Here is a 13085-nt window from a genome sequence, read left to right on the forward strand (position 1 = left end):
CCACCCCAGATCAGAGGGTGCAGAGTGGTTCAGTTTTGGCGAAACAGTCTGGCCCGTCCTGTTCCACTCCTGTCGAAATGTGTTCCCTTCAGACAGGGCAGCACAAGTAATTATCAAAGCCTGCATTTATTTTGACAGGAGCCTTTCCAAACGACTAAATATCCCTCCCTTCATGATCACACCTCCAGTCTGGACGACCTTTCTCTGACCCACGATCCAGATCATGGCAGTAGCTCTGGGCTGAACGGGTCCAAACACGTGGTTTTCAGCTGGCGTGTGCTTGTGTTACGTGTTTGTTGCGTGTCTCTGCCGTGTCCTCACCAGTGTGTGCTGCTGCTGCTACTGCTACTGCTGTGTTTGTGCTGAAGTGTGGCGTTCAAGGCCACTGTGACCCCTCACCACACCTCTAAGACTATATACCCTAAAAGCCAGTCTATGGTAATTCCTCAATGACAAGTCAAAGCTTTACACTGGATTGAATTGGAACAGATGGTGGCAGAAATAGAACGGGGTTATGACTACAGTATATTAAAGATGGGGACCATTATGCCTCACTGCACAACTTTTCAAACAACAGATTAAAGTCCAATCATTTATTTCATTCTGTGAGTTTTTATAGATGAAAGAACACACCTCTTTAATGTGAGTGGCCCGCCTGTCCCCTGACCTGACATCATCAGTCTGCACTCTGTGTCCGAGCCCTGTTCATACGGCAATAGTCTCTAGGAAAACACCGGACATGCCAACTCTGATCTGTGTGCGACTCAATGTCGTTCAGGTGTGAAAAGCTGTACTATTCACATTTGTCCAGTAAATGTTTAGACTTTCTGAGGCGACTGTCAATAAAAAGTCTGAAATATTGAGTTAGCGGGACCCCCTTCTGCGCACTCTTCCATTTAACAAATCTATAATAACAATACACTTGATTTTTATTGCACTTATCAACATTAATAAGACTTATTAAGAAACGCTTTACGAAATAAATAAGTGTTTCACAGCTGGGAGGTCCCAGGTTCTGTGGAGTTTGAATGTTCTCCCCGTGTCTGTGTTTCTGACTTTTAGCTAAAACCAATGAATGAATAAATGAATACCAATGAATAACGCGCATTACAAATCAGCCGTAGTGCACGCCAGGGTAAGGACGTCCGATCTCTCGTCCACTGGCTGCTTCGCTATAGCCCTACAGTTGGCCCTTCAGTGTGGTTGTATGTAGTGGGACAGTCACGGTGGCCGGCTGCGTGCGCTCTGTGTAAGCCTTGTTTTGTTGCATGCGTGCCGTCAGTGAGCTGGGTCTCTTCAGGAGTCTGCTGGGGACAGCGGAGAGAAGGTACCAGGCTCCTCTCTGTGCTTCTACTGCAGTCAGAACCTCCTACACATGAACATGTAAGGCTGACATTCTTGACGTCTGCAGAGAGCTCCATGGAGTCTTCAACGCTGTAGTTTAGAGCTCTACAAATGTGATATAAAATCCACATCGCCAGAAGCCACATATATCAGAGTTCTAGTCTGTGTGGGCAACAGTCTAACGCATCATCTTCTCAAAAATGTGCAAAAGCTCAGTTCAAGTCTAGATTGACACAATTTGTGTTTAGTAAAACATCATAATCATATAGTTATTGCAGTATTCAAGACCGTCCATCCCTTTTCACACACTTTATCTGTGGTGTGGTCTAAATGGAGATGTGTCCGGGTGACTGAGCTCCTGACCCTATCTCTGCCTCATTCTGCAATCATGTCCTTTCAGTTATGGCCTAAATCTCCAGACCATAGACGAGAGCTCGGCCTGTCAACTCAGCCTTGTGTCACACGAGGAGCACTCCAAAGACCAGTATTTACAAAGTTTAGATTGTAATCCGTCATGTGCTTCTTGTATTTGTTCAGTCTGATTGTGCTGTGAACAGAAAATCATTGTCACTGAAAATATTTTCCCCATATTGATCAATCTCGATTTTTGATTAGATTTATTTAGTTTTAAGGATAAAAAGAACAAATGTGTCCTTTTTTGCACCAGTAGATAAACTCCTGCAGCCAGACTGGACAGTGCGGTTAACAAGCTCCACACCTCTCACAGCACACCCTCCCCATCATAGCACCCCCTCAGCTGCCTCCGCACCACGCGGACACTCAAACATCTGCAAAGGAGCCGCAAAACAGTGGATATGTGGCATGTGTCAGAAGCAGACGGCGAGAGTTAGCGGAGCAAGGCCACGACGTCAGAGTTTAACACGAACAACTTCATATGTCCATAAAGAAAGACGGCTCAAACTTCCAAGTCCCTGTCAGAGGTCCAGCTAATCTGCAGCCTTAGAAGAATCCACATGGTCCAAATACAGCGATAGGTTTCCTCTTTTGCTCTTTGACGGCTCATTAGACGCGTGAGCACGAGTTTGGAGCGGATCTTCCACTTCAGTTCACCAGATTCTCTTCTCTTGCTGTCGCGTATGCCTTTGTTTGTTTGACTGAGTGTTCCCTGGCCTCGATTGCGGCAGAATAATTTTCCAGAAAACCAATTCCTCTGCCCTGCGATTATTGAGATTGACCTCTACTGAAATCGCAATTAGATTAAAATTCAATTAATTGCTCAGCTCTACATATTGACAATATTTTGAAATGAAAAATAGAAAATATACTGATATTTTTGAGTTTGAAATGAAGAAGTACCAAAGATATCCTTCAGACTGTTGGACTGCGCGCCTCTCGTGTGTCTGTGCCAGCAGGGCTGGAAGATACAAATAACATTTCATTTTCAGCATCTACATGTGAAACTCAGAAAATTGCAGTATTGTTAAAAAGTGCATTTACTTCTGTTATTCAACTTAAACTAAAAAAATCATGAAATTTGAATATTTTAAAAATGGACTGTAAGCCATAATCATCACAATGATAACAAACAGTGACATTTGTCACTTTGCATGTAATGAGTCTATCATATATTAGTTTCACATTGTAAGTCGAGTTACAGAAATAAATGAACTTTTGAATGATATTCACCTGTAAAGTTCACTATTCCACAGAACATGATGTCGCCCACCCCTGCGGTCTGCCCTCTTCCTTCTAGTAGCAGGATATCACAGTGTCTAACTGGTTTTAGCCTTAAGCCAAAGTGGTTCGGCTCATTCTGAATCAAAACAACTTTTACATCATCAATGTTTTTGGATAAATCAACATTAGGGAATCATTTTGAATTGTCACAAATCAAAATGATTGTTGTATGATGGATAATACTCTTGAGTTGTATCACAGGTCATCACCACAGTTACTTCTCTCACACAAACCTGCCTTTGATTAGCTAAGGCCGCCCACTTTACCACAATTGGACTTTTAATAGTTACAATACAACGTATAAAGGTGAAATGTGCCAGCGGTCTCCAGGATGTATTCTTTGAGTTCTAAAATGCCTGGGCTCAGTTCTGTGCTGCTGTGTGGTTGGCAGTGTCGCTCCCAGCTGTGCCCTTCAGCGCACCATAAGCAGATTAACGTGCTCTACCTGATGTGCGCCCAATACTGTGGCACTGCACACGTGTCCCGAGGCACATGTGGATTAGAGCCAGCTGCACCATAGAGTGTAAGGGAGTAACAGAGTCAGTCAAAGTACCATTACTACACAAAGGTCCTAAAGTCCATGTATTTGAGTAAATGTAGCTGAGTACTACCCGCCGTGTTGAACGAGTGATGGCCTGTGATCTTCTTATTTCCCATGTTCCCTCCCTGCAGTGGTTTGATGAAATAATAAGAGATTGTTTTGTAGATGAACCCTGACCAGAGACCAAACTGGCCCCAGTCTCCAAAACCAAAGTCTGTCCTTGAGATTGGGCACAGTTTTAAGATGAATCCGTGAATGTGACGTGTTGATGAAACCATTGTCATTCTCCTGTTTTTGACCCTGGTGTGTTTCCGTAGCGCCCCGTCCCAGCGCGCCCCTGGAGCCTCCCCCTCAGCCCACAACATCAGCAGCGCGGCCGTCACGGACAGGAACAACTTCTCCAGAGGAGTGGGCATCCGCAGCACCTTCCACGCCGGACAGCAGCGCGGGGCCCGGGACCAGCAGGGCTCGGCCTACCCCGGGGGCCCCGCCTCACCCTCCCTGTCCCACGGGAACAGCCAGGCCCGCCGCACTCACGGGGCCACCGGCATCTTCAGCAAGTTCACCTCCAAATTCGTACGCAAGTGAGTGGCTCAGCAGGCTAAGGGAATGTTCCCACAGTCTGTAGCTCAGGAGATATAACCTCTCTTCATTTCCACAGTAGATTGACCGGGCAAATTTGATCATTGTCTTGCGGATCAAGGCATATTCACAGATGCATTTTGTCTTTGTGCACCAAAACATGGAGTTCCACTTTGAGCACAATCTGCAATCATGTAACTAATGTAACTGATAAGCCCGGGCACACACGTGGCATCTTTGGTTTCTGTGTGTGTTCCGCCTACAGAGCAGAGTTACAAAGTTACTGCTGTTTTACTTTGTGAAAGGAGCTGACAGCCAGGAAACTTTGCACAATCCTGATTGAAGAAGTGTTAGGTAAAACTTGTTCTGCTTCTGAAGTTCAGCAAGATCTTTTGTCATGAATTCAAAAGCTTATTGTTGTATCTGCCAGTTTGATTTGGATTTAACGAATGATGTAGAGTCTCCCGGAAAGTTTCCTGTACAATTGCAGCTGAATGGCTATCACTTGAACCAGGACAGGGAATGCAGCAGTCGATAAAAGCAAAAAGCCCAGACTTATGTCGGCGTTGCTGGTCATTAGGACAGAGTAGTAATGGCCACAACCTTTATTTGCCCCTATGTCACCGGTGTCTGATCTTTTTTATGACAGTCTGAACAACATAGACCTGCTTTTTCCAACGTGACCCGGGCTGCTGGGTCTGTGTCCCCAACTGTCCAGCGCCGGTAGGGCTGGGCCCCATTAAATGATACCGGTATGGTATTGGAAAATCCAAAAAGTATCTGAAGCAGGAACCAATAAAGAAATGACAGTTTTGATGCTGTTGCTCCAGGGACAGCAGCTCAAATAAATGAGTTTTGTTTGCCCCATTTTATTCCAAAATCATTCCCCATTTTTCTCACATTTTTTGACATTGGATGATCCTGATATTTTAAATGAACAGTGTGTCCAATCATTATTGTTCTGTTTTCTGGGTCTAGACGACAAATATTTTAGTATAGGTATCAGAAAAAGTATTGTTCAGGTATTGGTATAAAAGTGTAACGGTACCCAGCCCTAATCGCCGGCCCCCACAGGTCCAGCTCTGGATTGTAAATGTGAAGCAGTGCTGGGTATCCTCCTCAGTGCGGTCACTTCGGAGACAGATACAAGTGGCTTTTTATAGTAAATATGAAAGAGCATTGTAAAAACAATGTGACCTGAGCTTGAAGAGCTGCAGTCTGTGTTGCTGCCTTTGATCCCGGGACGTGTGTGCCGTTCCCACACACTAGAAGAGTCTCTGAATGCAACAGGTCTGAGTCCACACAGAGCCGGGGGTGGGAACAGTTTCACTCAGATGTGCCCCCCCCCCTGTCAGAAGATTGTCGGGAGACATATTTGGTCAAAGGGTTGGATTTCACTCTCCAGTGGATGAGACGGAGCTTTGTGTTGTTGAGAGAACATGCTGGAGGACAGACAGGATTTGAGTGGCACTTTATGACCTGGTAATTGCAGGTTATAAGATTAGAATGACAGTCGGGATAAAGCTGCCATGTTATTCATGTTTCTTGGTCCATCCCAGCCTTATGAGCACAGAACCGAATCACAATGCGACCCCCCCAAAACAGTAGATTGCCACAGGGATCAGCTCATACTTTTCCCCCCCATCGTCCAGTCCAAACCCAAACCCGGTATAAAGGGTGGGAACCTCTGGGTACCTCATGATTCGATACGCGATCATGGCTCATTATAAAGATAACCTTACGATAGCTGATACTGCGATGATCGCTGCTTTGTACCCTTATTCTTAAATAAGTGAATGACTGAAAATGGGTCTGTTGATCTGACAGTGAAAATGTGCATCTGGCTAAGAGTTGCATAAGGAATGCCGATAACAAAAGCTAATTTACAAGCGTTTCCATCAAAGAGGTTTTGCAATGATGGTGTGGTTACCATAGTTACCGCAGGCAGCTGCATGGTGCAATTGCAGCATTTACCCAGCAGAGGGCATACTGATTTCACTGGAGGTGTGAGCTTTTTCTGTTCTTGTTTTGTTTTCAGCCATATGCATTTATCTTGTTGAAATGAATTACTTGTTTTACTTGTAATTCCATGAATAAATGCGACACACGTTAAAGCTAAGCAAAAGTATTCGAAAAGTATTCTGAAGTCTCACAGCACTTTTAATGCTCGACAAACAAAAACTATCCCAGTGTGTGTTTCTACATTATTATGGGCAAGTTTGGTCCACAGTAACTAGAGGCCGACCGACCGATATGGGTGTTTTTAAGGCCAAATTGGCCGATGCCGATATGCTCAGCTGATCTTTTTGGCCGATTTTCCAAATGTCTGGTCTGTAATCCTGTAAAAACAACTTGGCCTCCAGCACTGGCCGATTTTATTTTATTACTTTAGGTGATACAATCATAGTTTCTGTCCCAGCTTTGATTAGTTGTCGTTAGCATTAGCATATTGATACTAGCTGTGGCATTTTCTGCGCCAATCAAAAATTCAATAGTGGAGGTTAAACTAATTCCATTGAATTCTCCAGATTCTGCACTTGAAAATGACATGCAGCATGTCCATGTTGACAAAGGTTTAGTGAAACTTGTGTTTAACTTGAAGCAAACCAGTTTTCATCGGGATGTTTCTCACCTCCCCTGAGGCCTAGGGTCCTGGTCCCGGAAATATCGCCTTTTTCCGGCACTAGATCAGCCAGGTAACTGATATTGTGAAATCCCCAAATATCGGCTGGCTGATATATCGGTCGGCCTCTAACATGCTTTATGCTAGCAGTGCACTGTTAGCATAAAGCACTGTGGCTAAGTAGTGCAGCAGTGTTTGAGCTCCTGTACATCTAGGACTGATGATCCACAATGAGAACGCGCTCGGTTGATAAAGCGCTAGAGGACACAGTGTGCGTGCGCGTGCGCGTGCGTGTGCGCGTGCGCGTGCGCGTGCGCGAGCAGCTCTGCAGCCGAGCAAGATGATCAACTCACGGTCATGTCTGCCCATGGTAAAAAAAAGGAACGGCATTACGTTATTAAATTGTCGGTAGCTAACGCGTTTCTTTGTAACTCGTTACACCCGACACTGGCCCTTGAGTCAAGATGGATGAGCTTTAAATACATGGGGCGTGTGTACACCTGGATAACGCAGTAATGCTGCTTTTAAATAGCATACTTCAACTCTGCCAGTGAAGAGGCAAGTAGCGGCTCTCCTCCGCTGACCAGCTTGGTTTTGTGTAGGCTCACTCTGGCTAAAAATGAAAGACAAAGTGAAGCAGCTCAATGACAGAATATAGTACTTGAGCACATTTCCTGTTATTTCCCACCCCCTTGAACATGCGTTGCCCCCAGTAATTGGCCTGACCCGCACACAGACTGAGACGGCAGCGGCCTGGGCATTTCTCTGGAGAACGCTGGCTGTCATGGAACCAGTGTAGTCCCACTCTGAGCTTGTAAACAGTGGATGTCGATGGTGTCGAGGAGGAGGAGCACACACCTCCCCCGAGCTGGAGCCGTCTCTCGGCAACCGTCTCCATGGTGACCACAGATATCACTTTCACTAAAAATACCTCTGCGGGGGACACCTCAGAAACACGCACTCAGTGTCTGTGCTTTTGTCCAGTGTGTGTCAGCGGCTGTGGTTTCTCGTGTGGTCCATGTCGTGGCCTGTGAGTGACTTATCACAGGTCAGGACACAAGCAGCTGTACAAAGGTGTCGACTCGAGCAGAAAGTCAGGTCTATCCTCTAAAGTCTAGAGACGTGCTTCTCAGCTGGTACGGCTTCAGGACCCACCATTAAAAAAATCCCCACCAAATAGAAAACTGATTTGTTTTATTCATTGCAAAATACAGAATTCCCCTCACAAATCACACAAAAAACACAATTCCATAACATTGAAACTGACACCGGTGGTGTTTCTCCACGTTCTCAGCACCTACATTTTGAAAAATTGTTTTCGGGGAAAGGCTCACGACCCACTGCATAATGATTCTGTGACGCATTTTAGGTTGAGAATCACTGGTCTAGAGCCAGCTCTGACCAAACAAAGAAAAACGTCCAGGTTAAGAATTATAATCACTTATAATAATGTCAACTGGACAAGCTTAACAGTCCAACTGTCGGCCTTACTTTGTTGTGGGACTTGTCCAGCTGCCGGTGATGTCAGTCTGTGTTGCCAGTTCAGATGGGGCTCCTCCTTTACTCTGAGCAGAAACAACTTAACTCCCAAAGCACCTCTCCCTGTCCAGTTTCAGGACATCCATCCTCAAATTCACTGAGGACTAAAAGCACCTTCCATATGATCATTTTTCTTTTACCACTTTATGAAGCTTAATTGATTAAATAATAAATTCAAATTCTTTAAAACTAAAACTAAAGTTCTGAACTACGGTGAAGGGATCTGTTAATCTTATTGAACGAAGCAGAAGTACAGATGCATATATGAGAGTAGGCCTACTGCAGTTAGCGGGTTGGCTAGTGCTAATGTCATGCCCTAGCAAGACTGTATGAGAACATACTGTACCATTGACTCCGTGTGAACCAATGAGAGCGCAGCCTGTCTGTGATGTCACCTCGTTTATACATCTCTCTCTTTCTTTATCCCTCTGTTTTTGTAGAAATCTGTCGTTCAGGTTTCCAAGAAGGTAGGCACTGCCCACAGCTCTCCGCCCCTCTCCTCATAAGACATCTGTCCTCTGGTGTTTGTGCAGCTTTCGTTGAAGCCTTCCCTTGTGCCTTTGAGCCTGTCCTCTGTTCTCTGTGGTTGGACCTTTATTTATTTATTTATTTATTTATTTATTTATTTATTTATTTTTGAGCCTCTGGTTTTGCCGTGGCCCGTTTGATTTCTTCTCTTCAGACGTACAGCTCACTAACCCCTCACCAAGCACCTAACCACCCTCATGTTCCACCACAGTAACCCTCCATCTGCCCTTCACCTCTGACCCTTGACCCCTCACCCAGCTCATCTGCACAAGTGCACACTTCATCCGCTATGGCACAGTACTCCAAACCAGCAGAGGTGTGGACACCAGGCAGGTTCAGTCACTCATAGTTTCCTCTTGACCAAGGTGGGGGTCCACCCTGTGCAGTGGGCGAGCACATGGCACAGTTTAGCCAGAAGTGCCTAACTGGAGGAGGTAGCCTATTGTGTTTGTTTTTGGTCGAAGGGGGAAGCCTAGAGGGGGAAGACAAGAGGAGAATCTTAGACACAGAAAGGCCCACTGGTCCAGGGACGTGCCCGGTGTGTGTTAACCCCTCTGCCACTGTGTCCAACTGGTCTTTATCTCTGACTTACCGTCAAATGGTTTGATTTGAGTAAAGTCCCTTTTAATGGAACAGATTATGGGGATTTTCTGCGTGTAAAGCATTCCTGTAGGTCCTATACTGTAGTTAGGCCAAATATCAGCCCCCAGTCAATGAAATGTTTGATTTCTTTTACCTTGAAACTATTCATTTTAGTCAGAGAGATAATACTTTGTAGACCCAAAAAACTATTTTTTCGGAACTGCGTCTTCCCAAAGATTATAACACTTTTTGTGACGGGGTTGCCACCTACAGGTTAAACTTATTTTTTTATTTTTTATTTTTTACCAAATACATCTTTTTGGTGACCAACAACCTTCGATAATACAGCAGGATCTAGAAATCCTTCCTGCTCATTTAGGCGCTTACTGTATATCTGCTTCATGAGTACAAACACTTGATGGACTTGAAGTCCAAAGCACAGGACTTTACTTTAATAACAAGGACTTGTTTTTGCCTCATTTGAACCAACTTACATTAACACTTGGATTCATGGCTGAATGAAATAGTATTAAACATTTAACTCACTAATGACACCACCGTTAACAACTAACAAACAGAACTGAGCAATGAGAGATTTAGCTCAATCAGCCGGATAAACATCCTAATCCCTCCAAGTCATGCTGATCACCTCACCCTCACTTCCCAGAAACTAGACTTCTGTGATGTAGACCCGCCTGGAGCCCGTCCTGGTCTGAGGGGGTAATGTCCCGGTGTAGGGGGGTTATGTCCCCGTCTGAGGCGGTAATGTCCCCGTCTGAGGCGGTAATGTCCCCATCTGAGGCGGTAATGTCCCCGTCTGAGGCGGTAATGTCCCCGTCTGAGGAGGCAATATCCCGGCCTGAGGGGGTAATGGCCCGGTCTGAGGGGTGTAGTCTGGGGGGATAATGACCCAGTCTGAGGGGGTAATGGCCCGGTCTGAGGGGTGTAGTTTGATGGGGGTAATGGCCCGGTCTGAGGGGTGTAGTTTGATGGGGGTAATGACCCGGTCTGAGGGGGTAATGACCTGGTCTGAGGGGGTAATGACCCGGTCTGAGGGGGTAATGACCCGGTCTGAGGGGGTAATGACCCGGTCTGAGGGGGTAATGGCCCGGTGTGAGGGGGTAATGACCCGGTGTGAGGGGGTAATGGCCCGGTCTGAGGGGGTAATGGCCCGGTCTGAGGGGGTAATGGCCCGGTCTGAGGGGGTAATGACCCGGTCTGAGGGGGTAATGACCCGGTCTGAGGGGGTAATGACCCGGTCTGAGGGGGTAATGACCCGGTCTGAGGGGTGTAGTCTGAGGGGGATAATGACCCGGTCTGAGGGGTGTAGTCTGAGGGGGATAATGACCCGGTCTGAGGGGTGTAGTCTGAGGGAGATAATGACCCGGTCTGAGGGGTGTAGTCTGAGGGGGATAATGACCCGGTCTGAGGGGTGTAGTCTGAGGGGGATAATGACCCGGTCTGAGGGGTGTAGTCTGAGGGAGATAATGACCCGGTCTGAGGGGTGTAGTCTGAGGGGGATAATGACCCGGTCTGAGGGGTGTAGTCTGAGGGGGATAATGACCCGGTCTGAGGGGTGTAGTCTGAGGGGGATAATGACCCGGTCTGAGGGGTGTAGTCTGAGGGGGATAATGACCCGGTCTGAGGGGTGTAGTCTGAGGGAGATAATGACCCGGTCTGAGGGGTGTAGTCTGAGGGGGATAATGACCCGGTCTGAGGGGGGTAGTCTGAGGGGGATAATGACCCGGTCTGAGGGGTGTAGTCTGAGGGGGATAATGACCCGGTCTGAGGGGTGTAGTCTGAGGCAGATAATGACCCGGTCTGAGGGGACAGGGACAGGGACACACAGCCGTTTTCTCTGGCCCTAACAACAGCACCTGGATGGCTTGGACACACTTCTCTCTGTGTGGTTCTTTCTGTGTTACATACTGTCTGTGGTCCACTGCTCCCTCTGCTGGTGACTACATGCACAGCAGGACACTATGGCCAGGCCTTTTCCAGGATGTGCATAAGGAAGGTCTTATAATATGTCACTCTAGTTTTAGAGATCTAAGGATAGACTGGCACTCACTACAGTCACAGTCTATCTACAGCAGAAATAAAAACATCCACCATTTCAATCAATACGAACCCTTTATGTGACATATGTTTTAAGGCAGGCTAGCATGTTTGTAGTTCTGGAAGAGGCCTGACCAAGCATCTCTGTACAAAGTCATGTGACATCGCAGTGTAAAGGCACACATGCAAGTGGGCCTGGCTGTAAACTGACCCTTGACTAACCACGGGGCGCCATGTTGGCTCCTCTGTAACAGGTGCAGGGGCTCAAGACTTCATTGTGCTGTTCATACTCCTGTGTCATGCCACTGTTTAACCATGTTTTGTTTCAGCTGCAGCCGCACACGCGTCGCCTTGTGTAGTACATGTATGTGTGAGTGTGAATGTAGCAGGCTGCGGACTCGCTGGACCTGAGTACCTCCTGAAACTGCTCCTCCCAATCCAAAAGCACGGGCCACTGTTCGGTTCAGGGCGGGGATCGTATAAAACATCAAATGAACAGTGTAGACTGACGTGTAGACTGACGTGTAGACTGACGTGTAGACTGACGTGTAGACTGACGTGTAGACTGACGTGTAGACTGACGTGTAGACTGACGCGTAGACTGACGCGTAGGCTGACGTGTAGACTGACGTGTAGGCTGACGCGTAGACTGACGCGTAGGCTGACGTGTAGACTGACGTGTAGGCTGACGTGTAGACTGACGTGTAGGCTGACGCGTAGACTGACGCGTAGACTGACGCGTAGGCTGACGCGTAGGCTGACGTGTAGACTGACGTGTAGAATCACGTGTAGAATCACGTGTAGAATGACGTGTAGACTGACGTGTAGACTGACGCGTAGAATCACGTGTAGAGTCACGTGTAGAATGACGTGTAGAATCACGTGTAGAATGACGTGTAGAATCACGTGTAGAATCACGTGTAGAATGACGTGTAGACTGACGCGTAGACTGACGCGTAGACTGACGCGTAGACTGACGTGTAGAATCACGTGTAGACTGACGCGTAGACTGACGTGTAGAATCACGTGTAGACTGACGCGTAGACTGACGCGTAGAATCATGCGTAGACTGACGCGTAGAATGACGTGTAGACTGACGTGTAGAATCACGTGTAGACTGACGCGTAGACTGACGCGTAGAATCATGCGTAGACTGACGTGTAGAATCACGTGTAGACTGACGCGTAGACTGACGTGTAGAATCACGTGTAGACTGACGCGTAGACTGACGCGTAGAATCATGCGTAGACTGACGCGTAGAATGACGTGTAGGCTGACGCGTAGAATGACGTGTAGACTGACGTGTAGAATCACGTGTAGACTGACGCGTAGAATCACGCGTAGAATCACGCGTAGAATCACGCGTAGACTGACGCGTAGAATCACGTGTAGACTGACGTGTAGAATTACGTGTAGACTGACGCGTAGAATCACGTGTAGACTCACGTGTAGAATCACGTGTAGACTGACGTGTAGAATGACCTGTAGAATGACGTGTAGGCTGACGTGTAGACTGACGTGTAGGCTGACGTGTAGAATCACGTGTAGACTGACGCGTAGAATCACGCGTAGACTGACGCGTAGAATCAC

At 46.9% G+C, this 13085-nt stretch overlaps 1 protein-coding gene across 4 annotated transcripts in view; it reads left to right on the forward strand.

Annotated features, from left to right (window-relative positions):
* mark2b (MAP/microtubule affinity-regulating kinase 2b) overlaps nt 1-13085 on the forward strand; it is a 73055-nt gene that overhangs the window by 47127 nt on the left and 12843 nt on the right. For 3 of the 4 annotated variants that reach the window (XM_079579599.1, XM_079579601.1, XM_079579600.1), the window contains exons 16-17: nt 3901-4167; nt 8768-8794. In XM_079579599.1, coding sequence (XP_079435725.1) covers nt 3901-4167; nt 8768-8794 — 294 coding nt within the window. The remainder of the gene's footprint in view (nt 1-3900; nt 4168-8767; nt 8795-13085) is intronic. The other variant, XM_079579602.1, reaches the window with a different exon arrangement.

Source organism: Gobius niger (genome assembly GCF_951799975.1).
Source record: "Gobius niger genome assembly, chromosome: 21".
NCBI classification, from domain to species: Eukaryota; Metazoa; Chordata; class Actinopteri; order Gobiiformes; family Gobiidae; genus Gobius; species Gobius niger.